At 43.6% G+C, this 19,488-nt stretch overlaps 2 protein-coding genes across 2 annotated transcripts; both read left to right on the top strand.

Annotated features, from left to right (window-relative positions):
• Positions 1-229: 229 nt before the first annotated feature.
• On the top strand, positions 230-8,554 carry HSP90AA1 (heat shock protein 90 alpha family class A member 1). Its single transcript, XM_052783192.1, has 11 exons — positions 230-407; positions 2,230-2,388; positions 2,485-2,851; positions 3,378-3,511; positions 4,021-4,329; positions 4,987-5,152; positions 5,436-5,626; positions 5,773-5,920; positions 6,662-6,930; positions 7,282-7,615; positions 7,810-8,554. The coding sequence occupies exons 2-11, from the start codon at positions 2,230-2,232 to the stop codon at positions 7,917-7,919; spliced, it is 2,187 nt and encodes a 728-aa protein (XP_052639152.1). The 5' UTR covers positions 230-407; the 3' UTR covers positions 7,920-8,554.
• A 2,733-nt stretch (positions 8,555-11,287) lies between these two features.
• LOC128139976 (uncharacterized) lies at positions 11,288-14,419 on the top strand. The gene is made up of 2 exons (XM_052783193.1): positions 11,288-12,467; positions 13,103-14,419. Exons 1-2 carry the CDS (start codon positions 12,360-12,362, stop codon positions 13,613-13,615), a joined length of 621 nt encoding a protein of 206 aa, XP_052639153.1. The 5' UTR covers positions 11,288-12,359; the 3' UTR covers positions 13,616-14,419.
• The last annotated feature ends 5,069 nt before the right edge of the window (positions 14,420-19,488 follow it).

Genomic DNA, 19,488 nt, shown 5'->3' with positions numbered 1-19,488 from the left:
CGAGCCGACGGTTGGACAAATGGGGAGCGCGCGCGCGCTCATTCAGCCGCCCGCTCATGCGCAGAACCCACCCTCGCCCTGACAGCGGAGACCACGGAAAACGCCTGCGCGAGACTCGCGCTCTGACGGACGGCTGTCGCGGAGGGCTACTATTGGCTGCGAGCGGCTCGACCCCGCCCCCTCGCGGCGTGGCCCGGGGTCTCCGCCCCCTTCCCCCCCCAGCGCCGAGCCGCCCCCTCCCCCGTGCCTGTCAGTGAAGGTTCCCGATGGTTCTGGAAGGAGGCGGTGCCGGGCGTATATAAGGGAAGCGGGCGGCGGGGAGCGCGCACTAGTGGAGGCACAGTGGTGCAGGTAGAGCGTATTGGGAGCTTCAGTGAGGAGACTAGCAGCCCTTCCCCCCCGTAAAGGTGAGCGGTGGAGGCGGCTGTAGCGGTAGCCGGTTATACACAGGGGATGGCTCTTCTGCGGGAGCGCTTTCCTTTCAAACGCCCGCGGTTGGTGCATGTCTGGGCGCCGTGCTGGTACTGGGGGGGGGGGGGGGGTGGTGAGATACAGGGAACCGCGTGGTGCAGGACGTGCCTTTTTTTTTAATCCCCTTTTTAGTCCTTGTTAAAGCTGAAGTGGGCTCGGAGGGGTACTCGGTCTCGCAGTCCGGGTGTGGTTGAAAGGCAGTGAGGTGCCGATGGTTCTAAAGTCAGCATATTGAATGGGTTTTTTTGTTTGTTTCTGAAGTAAGGGGGTGGAGAGGGGGAAAAACCGGCGGGCAGCTCCTGGGGGGGGTGGTTTTTCTGCTAGCAGAGTTGGGGGAGGGAGGCGTCGGTGGCGGGTGGAGGAGGCTGTTCATTGTTCGGGGTGTACGTGTAGGACTAGCTCCCCCTTTGCAGGGCTGCAAGGGGGGCGACCCGACTCCGCTACGGAGGGGCAGTCGCGGGGGGGGGGGGCGGACAGCGAGCGAGCCTTGCTCTCAATGAATGGGCTTTCAGCCATGAGGGCGTAAGACGGAGGGACTGCGGCAGGCGGTTCTAAGGGGAAAAGCGGCTAAGGCAAGCGTGGGGAGGGAGCGGGGGCCGTTCGGCAACGCTCCGTGCTGGCGGCGGGGGCGGGCGGCAATGCTCCTTGCTGGCCGGGGAGGGGGGGCAGCAGTGCTCCTTGCTGGCGGCCGGGGGGGGGGGGGCGGCGGCGGCAGCAATGCTTCCTGCTGGCCCGGGCAGGGGGGCCCGGCAATGCTCCCTGCTGGCGGCGTGGAGGGGGCAATGCTCCCTGCTGGCGGCGGGGGGTGCTGCGGGCTGCGCGGGGGGGGGGGGGGGGGGCGGGCGGGGAAGGCTCTGGCAGTTTCTAGAATCTTTGATGGTTCCGAGCAGAGCCTGCAGGGGGCGCTGCGCGGCGGCGCGCGGGGAGGCTGCTCGCGCCCGGCGGCTTTCCTGAACCGCCTAACGGGCGGCGGCCCCGGCTGGGGCGTTTGGAGCCAGGTCCCGTAGCTGATCGGCTGGCTATTTCTTATCTTGTTAGCGTTGTAGTTAAGGATTACAGTATTGTGCTTGGTCTCCATTCCGTAGCCACTAAAGTGGGGGTGGGGTGGGGTGTTCCTTATTGAGTTGGATCTGTCGTTCCTGAACTTTGACTCGTGCAGAGAATAGCCTAGGCAGCAGGTGGGCGGTGAAGTTCGGATAATCTGTGTAGGACTGAGTAACGAGTTCGGCTGGGCCATATTGGTATGTAAGTTGCAGTTGTGCACAGTGTCTGCAGCTGAAGATAGTAGTTGTGTGAGCAAAATACATGGTGGATGTGAGAAAAGGAAAGCATAGAGATTTTAGTGTGAGAATCGACTACAGAGTACTGCGACTAACCTCTCAAATGTCGGGCAAAGTTCTCAGTTGCATTTTTCTTTTTTTGTAATGCGTACTTGGTCTGTGACACAGAAGTAAGGGTTGCATTTTAATTTGTAAATTAATGGGGAAGAGAGGAAAAGTTCTGTGTTACTCTAAGTGGTGCAAATTAAAGTGAAGGTAAAGCAAGCGTGTAGTTAAAATTTTGCATCTAGTTTCTGCATTCCTCAATTCTGGAGTTGTTACTGGTAGGAAAATGAGATCGGGGGGGTGTTCCTATGGGGTGCTGTATTTGAAACCACGTAGTTAAATACCTTTTGCCTTAGAATGCCATTGTCACTGCCTGCAAAAGGATGTGTGCAGAAGCCGTTGAGGACGAGATTTCAACTCTCTCCCCTTACAGATGCCGGAAGCTGTGCAAACTCAAGACCAACCTATGGAGGAGGAGGTGGAGACCTTTGCCTTCCAGGCTGAGATTGCTCAGTTGATGTCTCTGATCATCAACACTTTCTACTCCAACAAGGAAATATTTCTGAGGGAGCTGATTTCCAATTCATCAGATGTAAGTATCTTAATTCTTAGCCTGGATCACGTCAATAAGACAACAGAGATTTTGGGAATAGTCCGGGAATTTTAAATCCTGCCTCTTCTCTTACAGGCTCTGGACAAGATAAGGTACGAGAGCTTGACTGACCCAAGCAAGCTGGATTCTGGAAAAGATCTGAAAATTAACCTGATTCCAAACAAGCATGATCGCACTCTGACCATTGTGGATACAGGCATAGGGATGACCAAAGCTGACCTGGTCAACAACCTTGGTACTATTGCCAAGTCTGGTACCAAGGCTTTCATGGAAGCACTGCAGGCAGGGGCTGATATATCCATGATTGGCCAGTTCGGTGTTGGCTTCTACTCTGCCTACCTGGTTGCAGAAAAAGTGACAGTGATCACCAAGCACAATGACGATGAGCAGTATGCTTGGGAGTCATCAGCTGGAGGATCTTTCACTGTCAGACTTGATAATGGTGAGTATGGAATGTTTCTGCTCAAGTGTGCTTTCTAAAGATTTCTGGCATTCAGATATCTACTCCATGCATTGAGAAAGACAAAAACAACAGATAAAAGGGGTAGTACTAGTAATGAGTCAGAACATGCTCAGGCACAGCTGTTCTCACCATTCCAGTTTGAGTAACTGTTGATATGTGGTAAGGGAATGCCTAAGTAAGTGGTGCATTATAATGCAACTTTTAAAGTTTATACATGGAAATACTTCTGTAGACTCCTGCAGCACTCTGTATACAGAAACTTGAAAGGTAACACATGAGCACAGTAATTAGTGAAAATATCTGTAAGTGTACTTGAAAATACGTGCTGGGTACAGTAAGCTTGAGGAAGTGTCTGTAAGGCTGTTTCTGTAGACAGAAGCTTATGTTTTCCCAGTGGCGAAGACATTACTGATAACAGCAGTGGTTTTTTAAAGAAGGCACATTTTAGAACTAGTCAAAGTCTAGTCTGCTGCTGCACAAGTAAAACCTGCGAACTCCATTCTAGGTGAACCGTTGGGGCGTGGAACAAAAGTCATCCTGCATCTTAAAGAAGATCAAACTGAATACCTGGAAGAACGGCGAATCAAGGAAATAGTGAAAAAGCATTCTCAGTTCATCGGCTATCCTATTACACTCTTTGTACGTACCTTGCTTGAAATACTAAATAATTAAGTATTGCCATCCTAAAACAAGTGAATTGTTGAAATTTAAGAAAGAGTAGTCTATCTGTATTTTATTAATTAAAATTGTTGTTACATGGATGCGGCTCTTAAGAAATGTAATTCTGTTAATTATAACTTCATTTTACAAGACTATTAATTACAAATTCATTTTACAAGACTAAGTAAAAAATGTGTTTACCAAGCTAGTAGTATCACGGTCTCCAAACCATTGAGAAAATCAGCTACATCTTGATGCATTGTTAGTGGTAGTTCAGTGTAACGAAACTGGCATAATCTACCACATAAGCGCATGAAAACAAAATACTACTTGTCTCGGCACCCAGAATGCAAGTCCTCAGTTGAGTCAAGGAGGAAAACTTGATGACATGTTCATGTAGTTTCTAGCTTTGTGAGACTACAGGGGATACCTTAGAGCTGTTAGTGATAAAACAGGTTTCTCAATTCAACTAATGATCTCTCTTGTAGGTGGAGAAGGAACGTGATAAGGAGGTGAGTGATGATGAGGCTGAGGAAAAGGAAGAGGAAAAAGAGGAGAAGGAGGAAAAGACCGAAGATAAACCAGAGATTGAGGATGTTGGGTCTGATGAAGAAGAAGAAAAGAAGGATGGAGATAAGAAGAAGAAAAAGAAGATTAAGGAGAAGTACATTGATCAGGAAGAGCTCAACAAGACCAAGCCCATTTGGACCAGGAATCCAGATGACATAACCAATGAGGAATATGGGGAATTCTACAAGAGTCTGACTAATGACTGGGAAGACCACTTAGCTGTCAAAGTAAGTTCTTGTCTTTTTTCAGGCACGATTACACTTTCCATTAAAGCCTGGAAGCTTGCTAAACATGCTGCTGAACTTTCATCCATTGTCCCAGATCATACTGTGATTCAAACCCTTCACTATGCGAGGGTAACACTTTGTGCTACAATTATTCTGGTTATTGTTAAGGCTGTGTTTGTAATCTTAGTCGAATCTGCAGTAAATAAAAATGAGTGCAGATGCCTTACCAGTTTGTAGCTTAGTTGTTGCCAAGTCTAATTGAAAAATTTAACAGTAGATCTCAGATAAATGTAAATTGAGTTGCTTGAATTTGTAGCTTGTTTTTGAAAAGACCTACAGCTAAAGGTGAGGGGTGAGATGTAATTGTCCTTTTCCTGTGTCTATAGTGAGAAATGCTGTAAGAATACACATGCTTCCTGAAGCTTAGTATATAATACAGGGAACCGAAATTGGTCTACTTGCCTGGTAGGAACTGAACAGAACTTGGGTATGTCTGTCTGGAGAAAATGCTTGTTCCTGACTAGTGTCTTGCCTACTGAGTTTTTTCTGAAATGTCAGATGGTTACTGTGTGCCTTCTGCATTTGAAGAGCTGTTAAACAGTTAATGAAGTGAGAGCCATGCAAATTGACTAAAATGATCATCTTGTTTTCTCACAGCACTTCTCTGTGGAAGGGCAGTTGGAATTCAGAGCTCTCCTGTTTGTCCCACGGCGTGCACCCTTTGATCTGTTTGAAAACAGGAAGAAGAAGAACAACATCAAGCTGTATGTACGTAGAGTTTTCATCATGGACAACTGTGAGGAACTGATCCCTGAATATCTGAGTGAGTATATTTTTGAGGAAAACATTTCCCAAGACATAGATAAACTGCTTAGCAATTTTGTAGTTTCCCTTCATATTTAAAGAAATTTGAGAGGGGGAAGACTGAGTCCTAAACAGCTGATCAGGAAGTACCTGAGCAGTTGAAAGTACTGCTTAGTTCATGTTGTCTAGAATCCTGTAGAAACCAATTCATCATTTTAAAAGGGCAAAGCCAATTAGGTGGTAACTGGTAATCTTGTTTTCTTTTGAGACCTGCAATGCTAATTCTCACTGTCCTCTTCCAGATTTCATGAGAGGTGTGGTAGACTCTGAGGATTTACCTCTGAATATTTCTCGTGAAATGCTGCAGCAAAGCAAGATCCTGAAAGTGATCCGGAAGAACTTGGTGAAGAAGTGCTTAGAACTTTTCACTGAGTTGGCTGAAGACAAGGAGAATTACAAAAAGTTCTATGAGCAGTTCTCGAAGAACATCAAGGTTTGTAGTCTTTCTGCTTAATAATACTCATTGTAGAAGCTACACGTTTTTGTTCTGCCTGAAATACTAGACTACCACAGTTTAGTATTTGTCTAAAGGAATTTTAAGACTTCAGTAGTTTCCATTTTTTTCTTCTAATTTTGTAGCTTGGTATACATGAAGACTCGCAGAACCGCAAGAAGCTGTCGGAATTACTGAGGTATTACACATCTGCATCTGGTGATGAAATGGTTTCTCTGAAGGACTACTGCACTCGGATGAAGGAAAACCAGAAACACGTCTACTACATTACTGGTGAGTTGGTAACAAATTGTCTAAATGCAGGTACCTACATAGGGTTAGCTTTTTGGGGTTAGAAAATGGAAAATAACCATGGCAGTAGTTCTCTTGGTAAATTTAGAAAGAAAGATAAAGGGCACCACATTGTGCAGGACATGCTTGTCATACTTGTTATAGTAGTTACAGTTCCTTAATATGGTACTGTGTCCATGAGGACATCAGGACTAACTACAGATAAAAGTGCCCCTTGCACAGCTACCTTCGTCAGCATTTTTTTTTCCCCTGTAAGCCCAGAAAGTATGTTTCAGAGTCTCTGAGGTGCCTTTAAGATAGCTTTGTGTTCAGGCTTTAGCCAGGAGTATCTGAATTTTTAAGACCTAATGGTCAAACCAGTTGGGCATCAGATACTAAGGCTTTTTTCAAAATACAAATGCTGTTTACAGGGCTTCTCAGTTTACTTCCTTGGCAGGGATGGGAAATGTTTCTCTACCTGGTTTCCCAGGAAATACAAATCTACTTTCAAACCAGTGAAGTGTTACAAGCTATGGTGTCAGTTTGAAAGGCTTGAGTCTCTTCAGGCCAGCCTCATCTTTGCAGTAGCTTGTCATACCTGTTTTGTGCCCCTTGTTTTTTCCCTGGTGTGGACATCCCAGTATCACTGGAAATGCTGCATAGGCTCTTCAGAAGACATGTTGTTTGTCTGCTATGTTACAGTGCTGAGGCTTAAACCACAACTGGTGTTCTTGATTCTTGCAGGTGAAACAAAAGATCAGGTGGCCAACTCTGCTTTTGTGGAGCGTCTTCGCAAACATGGCCTGGAAGTGATCTACATGATTGAGCCTATTGATGAATACTGTGTGCAGCAGCTGAAGGAATTTGAAGGCAAGACCCTGGTTTCTGTAACAAAAGAGGGTTTGGAGCTTCCAGAAGATGAGGAAGAGAAAAAGAAACAGGAGGAGAAGAAAGCCAAGTTTGAAAACCTTTGCAAAATAATGAAAGATATCCTTGAAAAGAAAGTAGAAAAGGTAATTAGTAGTACTCAGTTTATATACAACAAGTTTAATGATCTGAAATGAAGTTGCTGCAGAGAAGGCTCATGTAATGGTGTGTTACAATTGACTTTTCTGAAAGGGACGGCAATCTCTCTGCAAGATACAGCTTTATAGATACAAGGTGGCTATGTTTTTCAGTGAAGCTGAGTGGTTCTGTTGAGTTGGTGTTGCAAATTCTTAAGCTCGATATCATGAGCCTTGGGTCTTGGTGACATGCAGCAGCATTTCAGTGTTGAACCTTGCTTAAATCAGTGGGGATAGTAAGTGAAGTATATGTGTTGAAATGTTAAATTGCAAACTTTTGCTTTGTGTTCATTTTTCTAGGTGGTTGTCTCCAATCGTTTAGTTACTTCTCCATGCTGTATTGTAACAAGTACATACGGCTGGACTGCCAATATGGAGAGGATCATGAAAGCGCAGGCACTAAGAGACAACTCCACAATGGGATACATGGCAGCAAAGAAACATCTGGAGATTAATCCTGATCATTCCATCATTGAAACACTGAGGCAGAAAGCAGAGGCTGATAAGAATGACAAGTCTGTGAAGGATCTTGTCATTTTGCTGTACGAGACAGCACTTCTGTCCTCTGGCTTCAGTTTGGAAGATCCTCAGACACATGCCAACCGCATTTATAGAATGATCAAACTTGGCCTGGGTAAGTTAGCAATCTGTCCTGTCTCCAGTAAACTCTGGGTGTGGTTATGTGCCCTTGCAGGGTACCGAGTGTCTAGAGATCACCTTGGTGCTTCTTTGTACCTGTGGAAAAGGGGGAAATCTTAGATGGGTTGAAGTGCTAAGGAGAATACAGCTTTGAGTTCAGCATTGATGATACATGTGTTTTCTGAACAGGCATTGATGAAGATGATACTGCTGCAGAAGAAGCCAGTCCAGCAGTTACTGAGGAGATGCCACCTCTTGAAGGAGATGATGATACATCACGCATGGAGGAGGTGGATTAAAACAGTTTATGGGAACTCATGAATGTTTCCTTGGCTAATACGAATAAGTTATATTTTGTATATTATGAATGTTACCTGCCAAAAAAAAAAATCTTTGACACTTTGTCTGCATTCCCTCTTTATATTTATTTTCAAAGATGTTATACCTTTATTTTTGTTACATTGCTTTTTCAGCTGATGTGAGATACAAATGCCATTGAGGGAATATTTTCTTTAACACTGTACAACCCTAAACAGGCAAGTAAGGAGTAGTTATTTTTGTCTGTATTTAGCTGGTTGCAGGTGGCAGGGTTTTTGACTTATTCTTAATTGCCAGAAATGTGGGAAAGAAGTAACAAAGATGGTATGACATCAGGATGTTCAAGTTTGTTTAGTGTTATACAGCTCTTCAACTCTAATCTAACATACAGTACCTAGTAACTAGGTATCTAGGAGAGCTGAAATACTTGGGGAAGCTTTAACCCTTTTGCTCCTAACAAGGTCTTGATGTTTAAAGTTGTTTTTTATACTGTTTAAGGATTCTGGATTGCACTCTACCATAGAATAGAATCCACTGTAAATCTCTATTGTGACTTATGCAACTCTGCATGTACAGTTCAAACATAGAACTGTAAGAATAAAAGTGTTAAGAATGAGTTGTGTCACTGACTTGTCTGTTAACGCTGGGAACAAAACCTGCTGTTCTTGGCATTCAGCTTCTGCTTTGGATCTTGAGTACTAGATGCTGTCTTGTTAAGTCTATAATTAATACTGCATGCTCTGCAATGCCACTACAAACTAGTACCACATAAAAGCAGAAAAGTCAGGCAGTTCTCAAAGATCTCAAGACAACTTTAATTTCTGAAAAAGTGATTATTTGCCTCAAGTTAAACCTAACTTGTGTTGATAATCCAGGAATTTTTTTGAAAACTTTGCCAATGGAGCTAGGCTTCTAAAGCTGCAAGCCCAATTAATCATGCCATACTGAGGTGATGAGTTTTCCATGTGAAGTGAGGTAGTCAGCACTACATCATACATACAGACTTTCAAGAAATGACTGTGTTGTGCTGCATTCTGTATTCCTTGACCTTCCTATTTGAAGGAGAGTAGTAAAAGGAAATGGGAGTTGTTAATAGCCAGATCCATTGGCTTCCCCTGCCTCTCAAGCACTTAATGCAGATCAGATACCCTTCGCTGACTTCGGACAGATAAGGTTTGGTACTTGTAAGAAGCTGGAGTTTAATGAACTTATCAGGGGGAGGGGGAGGGACAAGTTCTGACCATCTTGCCCCTGTTCTCTGACTAGTCTTTAGTTTACTATATTTGCATCTGCTTTTACCTCTTTCATAACCAATATTTGGGAAGCAGAGCTCGATGTAAAAAAATTTACATATGATGTGTTTCGGCTTGCTTGTAATCCAGTGAAAGGAGAACTGGTTTTGGTTGTAGTGGTAACTTTTAAGGTACTGAATCAACTTTAGGCAAGCTAATGCAAAGTAGTTTGTTGTACAAGTTCTGGGTTCCTAAGGATACTATGAGTTTATGTCAAAGCAGTACTCTCCTGGGGGTGGGGCAAGTCCCAATTTATGCTTCACTTGTAGGATAGAGTGGTGGAGATGCAAAGGCAGTGCTGTGCTCTGATGAGGTAAGTGGCCTTACAGCAATCACTTCAAACTGACCTTTTGTCTGTTGGTTTATGAGACTGATGTGCTCACATTCCTGCAAATCATTCTGAATTCTCTCCAAAATGAAACTAAGGGATTGGATATGAAAATAAACCTGCTTCAGTACTGCTTACACAATTGCTGAAGGCCTAACGTACTTGAAGGCTTGTGTTTTCTATACCCCCAACTGTTCCACTGACATACCCTGTATGCTTCAGACCACACTTGCATTAGACGGAGTTACTCCAAGAGGGAGATACAGTAGTAACTCGGTGGAAGTGGATGCTGCTTGCCTTTGATAGTTAAGAATTGAAGTTTAGAAAAGGAAACATGCCTTTCAAAAACACTTTCCTCCCACAGGTCCCAGTGCTTTACATCCCCTGTCATGTCCAAAGTTTGTCACAAAGCTTGTTGCAGCTCAAGGTGACTAGAGTTCTCATGTCACCTACAAAATAGTTTGAAGTCATGGGTCACTACGTGTGGGGTGTTTGTCCTCCCCACCTGTCACTCTGTGTCATGACATACTATGTCCAAAATCGCTTCAAATTACGGGTATTTCAAAAAGACTGGAGGTTGGTGTTACCATGTTAGTGAAAGTTAGAAGCAAGGTGAAGGTGTAAGCAATGTCAAAACAAGCAATTCTCTTGGGCAGTGAGGTAAGAGATCGGTTCCCCTCACCAGCCTGGGGGCGATGTGAGATCTAATTAAATTTCAGTGTCACTGTTCCTAGTCAATAGGTTTTCGGTCTGCTGTAAGCCACCTGACTAGGGTGAGGTGTCTTGTGCGTTCCATGACCACCTTGTGCCGTAGCAGTAAATATACTGTTGCTATAGTAATGAGTATGACATCAAAATGTGGTCTTCCAGCTTGTAAGAGGGGTTGCACAGTTAGGAATGTGTACATCAGTACTGACTTGCAGTTTGGTGCATGGGTGATAGAAGTAATGATCAGAAGGTAAATGCCTCCACCTTGGTGATGCTTAAATGTTGAAAGCTATGAGGATGATATTTCAGTCTGCTTTAGGTAATTTTGCATAAGGTCTCACTGGCAAAAATTCAGTAGCATTGTACCAAAACAAAGGACTTAAAAGCAGGTGGATTTTTAAGGTACATGTGTCTTGCGACTAAGATCTGTTTTACAAGATCTCTTGCAATGTGTAAAAAAAATTGTGAAAATATCTTCCAGATAGTATATTGAGATCTAGAATTTACAGTGACAAAAAATGCTAGAGGCAGACTTTTCCAGTTTGTCACTGAAACGATGGCTCAAGTCTTTGACTCAAGTCTTTACCTCCCTTGAAAACTAATTCATCTGTTGAAGAATTCAGGTGAAACTTGTGGGTTATCTCCAGTATTTCTTGCTGTGAGAACGTATTGGTGTTTTGAGTCGTTTCCTGCACTACACTGAGGAGTCAGACTGTAGATCTTGCACAAAGGACGCAACGGCAGTGGGTTTTGCTTTGGCACAGCATGGAGCTCCCCTCATTGGCCACCTTTTTGCTGAAATATGTTTTAGGAAATAAGGACGCTGTTATCAAAAGTTCTCTTGCTAAGCTGCCTGTAGTAGCCGTTCATGGTCTTTGTTTTCTCACGTTTTGTACTGTTTTTAACAGTAAATAAAAGTGTCGCAGAGCACCACAGTGGAGTTCAGGAATGGCCGGGTGCCCTAATAATAATCACTTTTTTTCAGGGCTCTTTGACCCTGTGGTGAGGCTTATGGTACAAGTTCATTTCTTCTAAGCAGAAATGCATGACAAAGTTCAGCGAAGAGTTGGGTACTGATATTAAAACATGTTCCTCCATATTGGATCTGCAGAGCAGTGGAGCAAATGGTTCTGAATAAGTGGTTACAATAAAACTTGGCACAGCTTGGTGTTATGCTTCTCGCCTCCTGGTTGACGACGTCACTGCTGACGATCGGAGGTTTCATTGAAGTTGATCAGAACATTTTCCTATTGACTGACAGTAGTCTTTTTGGGATCATGCCAGGGTTAAGGCATTGGGATACCAAATTCAGAAGTACTTGATTCTGCTGCTCTCTCTGGAAGGAAACTACTCCATATGTGGAGAGCACATTTACTCTGTATATGGATTTTTGAACCTTAGGAGATGAAGTGCTGGTACCCCTGTTGCTCTAGTGAAAGGCGTGTTGTACAGTCTTAATTTTGGATGGCAGCAGAGAAGAAAAATGGCTTTCATTGTTGTAGAAATCGTAACTATTGAACTTGGTGGATTTCCAAATGTAACAAGGAAAGGAGCAGAAAAAATACATGGGTAAGTTCTGTGTGGTGATGAATGAGGGGAAACTGGATTCATTTTTGAAATAAAAAATCCATCTAAAATGTGCTATTGATAGCCCACATACATAAACAGTTACTATAGCATTCGTGGCCAATGATGTGTCTTGCCGATGAAGAGTTTTTTCCAGTATTTTGCATTCATTTACAGCCAACTATGAAATGTTCATTTTTTCACATTCTTAATTTGTATTTGGAGGTCTTAATTTGACAGTAGAAACTTTGGCAAATGGATCATTTCAGATGGTCTTCTGCCTGGCCTGCCTATTTGCTTAATAGTGAGAGCACCCTAAACAGAGTGTGATGTGAATTGCTCTTGTTTAAATGTTCTTTATCTTCAACAAAGCAAACCTTACTTAGAAAAATTCTGAAAAAGTCATATTGGACAATGAAAAGTGATTTCGGACAAAGATTTGCTTTTGTGCTAGCAAATTGTATAAAACATTGTATTTTTTTAAATTAAGGCTAAAAATAAAGAACTCATGAATAAAACTCCAAAGTATGGCTGGTCCGAGGAGGAGCAGATGTAATTGTATCAGAGGAGCATTCAGTATCCTTAGCAGCAGCGGTGTGAAGAGGAGACGGAGATGCGCGTTCTTTTGTACCAAGGTGCTGTTTTGATGGGGTGATGAGGAAGAGGAGGGTGTGGGGCAGAGGGTGTTTGGGTTTACCACTGCACAGGGTTCTCCTGATTTGAACCATGAGCCAAGCATTTCATTATTAGTGCGGTAAAATACACGAGTATGGTTTCCAAGTATATTTCACTATGTCATTTTTTTCTTACCTATTTATGACTAGTTGTAAATTATAATGGTGAGATGCCTTTCTCTATTAGAAAAAAACACAGTCCATAATAGATTTTAAAGCAAAAAAACCCCTCATTTTTTTCCCGAGGAGAGGCCTTTTCAAGTGCTGTTCCACTAGTTTTTCCTGAAGCAGTATTTAAAAAGCTGTTAACAGGCTTTTGTTGCAAAGTAGAAGTTACATAAAAAGATGCGTGGAGAGATTTATGGAACGATAACGGTGATAGTCTCTCCTGCAAAGTGCCACTGGGGGTTGTGCTCTACTTGCTAAAATGCTCTCCAGCATTCTTGCTTTGCTTTTCTGGCCCCTGTGCCAGAGAGTTTTGTGCACTGGAAGCCTGGGGGAAACCTCCCACCCGGGTATCTCAGTGAGTCCTTTGGTGGGAGGTGGAGCTGGCAGCACAGAACTTGCCTCACTCATTCGGAGTAATTTTATTTTAGTTTTTAGATATTTACTGTGGTTGCTCAGAAGATGGATCGCTTCACGCAGACTGCAGTATGAATTTCACTAAGGGTGAACATCAGAAAGGAATTAAACCTCTACTGATGCACAGCATGCCAGAGGCAGTAGATTTGGGAGATGTTTCCCATTTAGAAGATCCACAACTTATTCTTACACCTGGAATCTCAGTCCTGCCAGTTACAGAGTCCCACAGTGATACTTACATGGAACTGGAAGATGATTTTCAAACACCAGTGGAAATAATTGGTAAGGAGACAGCTGCTTTTCCATCAAAATCAGTGGAACTGTATGAACTGCCTCAGAAATCTGGAACTACTGCAGAGTCCGAATGGCCCCGGATACCTGAATGCCCTTTACCCATGGAGATCGAGCCTTCAAGATCTGTGGGATTTCTGGAGAACTCTATCACAGCTGTTCTGCTACCAGAGTGGGACAGTGACATGTGTATTGAACAAAGAGCAAATGTTTCCAATTCTAGAATGCACTGGTGAAAAATTAAGGAAAAAAACCTTCATGTGCCCTAAAGTAAGGATGGCAATAATAATAATAATATTCACAATACTTGGTCCTGTCATTAATGTACTGTGAAATTTCTGAAGTTATGCTAAGGTTCCTTTATGCAGTGGTTGAAGTTGTGTAGTAGAATTAAAACTGTTACAGATAGGGCTGGGTCCTGCTTACTTCATGAAAGCCCGTGGTAGATCCATGCTGAATCTAGGCAATTATAATTAAGGGACCTGAAAAGTTTAGATGATTAAGAAGGACAAAGTCCTTCTCACTGTCCCAATTATTGCTGTCTGTCTTAGGATCTTAAAAGAAGTGCTGGTTGATGGGGTTGGAAAGGCAAGGCTTCTGGGAAGAGCCACCCCCTCCTTCAGACTTCCTGTTTTCTTTCTGGGGAAACAGGAGCTCAGGTTCAGCTAGATATGGAAATACTGCCCCTTTTTTTTCTTTTTTTTTTCTTTTTTTTTTTAATTAAGTGTAACAGAGTGGATGATGTGTTGATGTATGGCTGGGATATTCTTGTTGCCTTCTCTTGCAGGATGTTACTGAGGCGCATCTTTATAGTGTGCTGACTATTGCTCATTTTCTTCAGGTTCTTCAGTGGATGAGCTACACAGTTTGCCATGCTAATCCCTTCTGGAGCTAATAATTTAAATGCATTTGCTATGCTTTATCAGTTTGGAACAATATGCTTGATTTTAGTCATTTTCTAAAAGTGTAGGTACTAGTTTTGGTCAGAGCTTATGTAGGTTGAGGCAGATCTGAAAATGAAACATTAAGGAATTAAGAAATACACCTCTTGGTCCCGTGGTACTCTGTCCATGTGGTCATAAAAGGTACCTGGCATTTCATAGTGCCCTGAGAGGAGGAGAGGCATTTTTTTATTTTTCTACTGTAAAAGTTGTGCAAGTATGTATGTATACACCACCTTCATTCCCCAGAGCTCCCAGCTGACATATGAACTGTTATTTCCAGCACTCTATTATTGTAAGAGGTGACCAGATCGCTGGTGTTACTCCAGCTGGAGTTACAAAACTCCAGCTAAAGGTGCCAGGCTCCATTCCTGAAGCAATGCTGTGCAAAGTGAAAAGGGACCAGGTTCAAATGCAGCTGGGCTGGTCCTCGTAACCACCTGCACTGGAGCCCCATCAGCCCTGTTCTGCTTGAGAGGAGAGCACGAGATAACATTTCCTGACAGTACAACCAAGCAGGATTTCAGCAACTCCAAGGCCAGGACGTTATGAAAACACTCCAGGAAGCTAAGCCAAATGTTAAGGCTATTGCACAAGGCAAATCCCTATGGGAGGGTCATGCTAGCTCAGTGAAGATGTTCTTTGCAGATGCTGATTTAGACTCTCCACACTGTCAGCATGTACTGTAGCACTAGCGACCACGTGCATCGTTTCAGTCTGAAATTAGATCCGGAGCAGCAGATGATATAGGCCGTAACATTCATTGAATGGAGTCATGAGAATTAAGAGTTTTCTTCCTACTCAGTTCTCCGTTAGTCTCCTGTGCTTTTCTTCCAGTCTGCTTTCCAGCGAGCAATAAGAAAGCAAGACAAACCCTATAAACACCCATGATTCCCATGCATGGTTTGGCCAAAAATTACTTCCAGGCTTTCTTTTTCTGAAAAATGAGGTAATAGATCTGTTCTGTATCCTCATGCCACTTCTGCCTGGCTGAAGAGGTGAATTTTGGAATCCATGGAATATTGATACCTCCAGATAAAAACAGGGTGCATCCATACTGTCTTGTTCCCTGAACACTGCTGTCACCCTGAAGTCCTGTTATACCTGTAGGGTCCCACAGAGCCCAGCCAAAGTGAGAGACCTCTGTAATTTTAAACTGAAAAGCTTTCACATTTGAGCTGCTGGTAACAAGGCAGTTCCAGTGTGAGTCTGGGCTGAGCACAAACACTTCACCTGGAGCTTTTCGGTCTCTCCTGAGCAGATGTATCAAGCTTACTGCACGGTCACTGCTGAAAGGGCTGTGTACGCTCCTGAGATAAAGGGGCTTTGAAAGGCTTGTTAAAACTTGCTAACCAGTCAGAGAAGCAGCTTATTGCAAGAACTCAGCTTAGTGCTCGCCCAGTTTTCAAAGCCCCCGTTTGGCTTTTGTGCTGTCTGCTCTGCCTGTCTAAACATATTTAACGGAAAAGGCTGAAACTGCAAACAAGTGGCTGACTGATGTATTGTATTCCTCAAGTGATGCTAATGCATCCCTGGATGTTCAGTTGGAATGAAATCCACTGGAAGTAGCAACTAAAATAAGCAATATTCATCCCCAGAAGCCATGCACATCTCCAGGCAAGTATGAACTCCACACGTCAGAAAACAGGCAGCTTTCATAAAACAGGCCCCCAAAGTTAGGCAAAACATTAAAGTAAAATTAAAGTGGGGTAGAACATATGTAAGAGAAGTCTCCAGAGTAACCGTTGTCCTTCACCCGATAGGATTAGATCACATCGCACATCGGAAATGGCGGTGCCTTTGGTGCAGATGTACTTGTGGAGATGCTGGAGCTGCATTATTCAAATACTTTGCTGTGTTACAGCCTGCAGAGCACCTGAGAAATCGGTCCAGCAGCCAGACTGCAGCTTATTGGGCAGGTGGGGTGATGTGTGTCAGCCTTCAGTTTGACTTCACAGCCTGCTTTCTCCAGATGATGCAATTACTGATGAAACTGAGCTAAGAGGAGGAATGTACAGAGGCCATTCAAAACAAACCCCAGCATGTTAGTCACGTATAACTGGGGTTTTAGGAAAGGGAGCCTGCATATTCACAGTCTGATCACCTTCCTTGCCTCCTCAGTATCCTAATTCCAAGACCACAGTCTTGTACCTAAGGAAGTGGCTGAGGGAACAGAGGCAGCCAAAACTCCTTACTTTTACAGTCTCAAAAGAAAGAAGGGGATGTGGATGCTCCAGGGGACATTACTATAAAATACTTCCATCTTCAGAACAGCATCAGCCTGTCAAAGAAATCTATGGGTGACTAAAAACCTGTATTTCAAGTAAGGCAAAATATTTCCTCTCCAGTATTCATGAACAAACTTGGAAGTAAAACAGCAATAGTCCAGCCAGTCTTTAAAAATTAAATTCCCTCTCCAAATGCCAACATGGCTTCCTGGGTTATTAATACTCTGCTACAGCAAGGTGTTTGGTTTTATTTTTGTTTTGAGAAAATTAGGTACCTTTCATCTTCCCTGGCCGACTGTGACATTCCAAAGGTAGATTAAAGAAAACCAGCATTACACCCACATTTTTCAAATGGGGAAACAATGTTTAAAAAGCGCTGAAGTGATTTTTCCAAGGTCAGCGATTCCATGCATCAAGACACAAAGAAAAGTCAAGAACTGACGCTGTGTTTTCCAGCCTCCAGTTCAGGTCTCCAGATGATGCTGCCACTTATGTGCAAGAGAAAACTAAGAATCTTAACAACTCCTTATGGTTTCTGTACCACGCAATACCCTGTGTTTTGGATATGGTTCCTTGGGAGTATTCAAAACAGCTGCGTCCAAGTATAGCACTTCTGTACTCACAGACTGGAGACACCAAGGACGTCTCTGTCTCCCACATGCTTCTGTCGTGCATCACAGGGAGAAGACTTAACAAAGATAAGAATGGGATGTTGTTATGTGGAAACTGCTGTGAGTACAGGAATTTAAAGGCTGCCTTTGTTCTCTCTTTTTGTTTTTGTCAGGAGTTAACAGCCATATATTAACAATAATAGGTGCAGTAGCACTTTTTGAGGTAAGATGTGGGAATGAGGAGACTGCAGCAGCAGTTGTAGTTCGGCCATACTTCCAGTCATATACTGCACCGTATGTACAAGTACATATAAAGTAAAGGATAAAGCCAATTTATGTTCTGCAAAACAGCTGTAAACTGTACTTTTAATGTCTTTGCTCACATCTTGATTTTAATAGGAAAGGGACTCTAAAAGATTTCCTACACTGGTCATAGGCAGAAACACATGGTGTGAGACAAGACCTTGCAGTTTCTGCAGCATCTTGTTTTTAGCTTCCCACAGCACTCTTGGGCTTGACTGAAATGTTCTTGATCAGTGTTTGGCAGTGGGTTGACCCAAGTGGCCAATCACCTGCAGATCTTCATTCTCTGATCTGCACTTGCTTCATCTGATGAACTTAATTTGGATTAAGTATCTAGTTTTAATTGTTCCCTATTGCAAATGAGGTAAAAAACCTTTCACTGCAATACAATCCCATCTTGCATTTTCTAAAAAATGTCTCATGCGTGAAAGACACGATTCCTGATGTCTAAATAGCACAAGCGATACTGGTGTTGGGCTTCATTGCCATACAGCAATTCCAACAGTACTTGAGGATTAAAATTCAGAGATCGGCATTGCCTTCCAAAGATGACTCATAGTAAGAGCGGCGCATGCTTCTGTCAAGCCCTCTGCTGAAACTAATAGAAAAATCTCTGCTCATTCTGATCCTGCCTGGAGTTACCCTGTGACCAATCTGTCTTGTCTTTGACTGGCAGCTGGGGGGGCATCAGCAGCAGGAGCAGATGAGCACCTACAGCCATAGAGGCACCGAGGACACGTGGTGGCTCTCAGGAGGCAGGGTGACACTGGTCTGAGAGTTAAAGGGAGAAAAAAAGCACTAGAAAGTGTCACCTGGGCTCTTCAGGCAGGGTGGAAACCTGCCCTTATGGAAGGGCTGTGGCTTTAAGGAAAAAGGCTGATCTTGCTTCATCTTGGCCTTCAGAAATCAGGAGCTCATTCAGGTTTTTGTTTTCCTAAGAGTTCACCTTCTGTCCCCACGCAGAAAAAGTATTATTTGCTTGATTGCTTTGGTTTCAGCCCCCAGATGAAACCACAGCTGGAGCACCCAGATGGCTGCAGAGCTGCATGTCGAGAGCCAAAAGCCCCAGTTCATCCTGTACATTTCTTATAGTGGGAGGCTTGGCTGGAACAAGATATCTGTGAATCAGACACAGTTCACTGTGAATCGGTTCCCTGTTCATGGCTCACAGATGTAATCTGCAGCTAAATTATAATAATTTCCATTGACTAATAGGAGGTATTCAAGATTATTAATTAATAATTCAAGATTAACATAAACTGCCACCTAAATCTGCTCCCAAAGACAGCAGTCCTGGCTGCTCTGCAGGCAAGAAGTGAGATGTGGCCCTTCCCTGACAGACTTGCAACCTTGGGCAGCCTCTGCTCCAGCTTTAGCATCTGCTCTGCTGAGCTCTGCTGGCCCCAGCCCCAGAGCTTTAAGGGTTGTTTTTCATCTTGGACAAATGAGCTTTCTACAGTTTTTCCTCCAGCACATTTCACAGCAGACAATCATCTAGTATGTTTTGTCTCTGTATGTAGAAGTCAACCGTATTTCAAATGGGGGGGGGGGGAGAAGTAATTTTTTAAAGAACAACAGAGATGCATGTGTGCTTTATTAGATGGGAAGTTACAAGGTAGAGGCTGAACTGATGTACCGAGAGAGGCTTTCACAGCGCTGGTCTGCTACAGGCACCCATGGGTGAGAGGAGGAGGAGCGATGGTGCCTTTGAAAACAAGAGAAGAAGTGTATTAATTACCTATGTTCTCAGCTGGCCAGAAAGCCTGTACTCAGGGGAAATTAGAGCTACCTGGGGCTGGCACAAGGGCTTTTTCCAAGAGTGAAAAGGAGAGCCAAAGCACCGAGCAGCAGTACAGTAAATGACCGCCATGAATGGCTCAAGCGAGCATTTCTGTGTCTCTGTAACCCTCTGGCCACCCTCCTTATTCATACTGCACCAACTTGATACAGCTGAAAGCTGCCCTGGCTTGGCGATGGCATTGCATGCGTGCTTTGGAAAGTGGAGCCCCAAAATCTTCCTTGGAAA

This window comes from Harpia harpyja, chromosome 3 (assembly GCF_026419915.1).
Source record: "Harpia harpyja isolate bHarHar1 chromosome 3, bHarHar1 primary haplotype, whole genome shotgun sequence".
Lineage (NCBI taxonomy): Eukaryota > Metazoa > Chordata > Aves > Accipitriformes > Accipitridae > Harpia > Harpia harpyja.
The sequence above is the reverse complement of the archived record's forward strand: the minus strand, read 5'-3'. Positions and strand labels throughout refer to the sequence as shown.

What these genes read in the sequence shown, in the direction of transcription:
- LOC128139976 (XM_052783193.1), top strand. Translation starts at nt 12,360, where the DNA reads ATGGCTGGTCCGAGGAGGAGCAGATGTAATTGTATCAGAGGAGCATTC. An exon ending in GCGCGTTCTTTTGTACCAAG is followed by an intron (nt 12,468 to 13,102) that starts GTGCTGTTTTGA and finishes ATTTTATTTTAG; the next exon opens with TTTTTAGATATTTACTGTGG.
- HSP90AA1 (XM_052783192.1), top strand. Translation starts at nt 2,230, where the DNA reads ATGCCGGAAGCTGTGCAAACTCAAGACCAACCTATGGAGGAGGAGGTG. An exon ending in CACTGTCAGACTTGATAATG is followed by an intron (nt 2,852 to 3,377) that starts GTGAGTATGGAA and finishes ACTCCATTCTAG; the next exon opens with GTGAACCGTTGGGGCGTGGA. An exon ending in ACTGATCCCTGAATATCTGA is followed by an intron (nt 5,153 to 5,435) that starts GTGAGTATATTT and finishes GTCCTCTTCCAG; the next exon opens with ATTTCATGAGAGGTGTGGTA.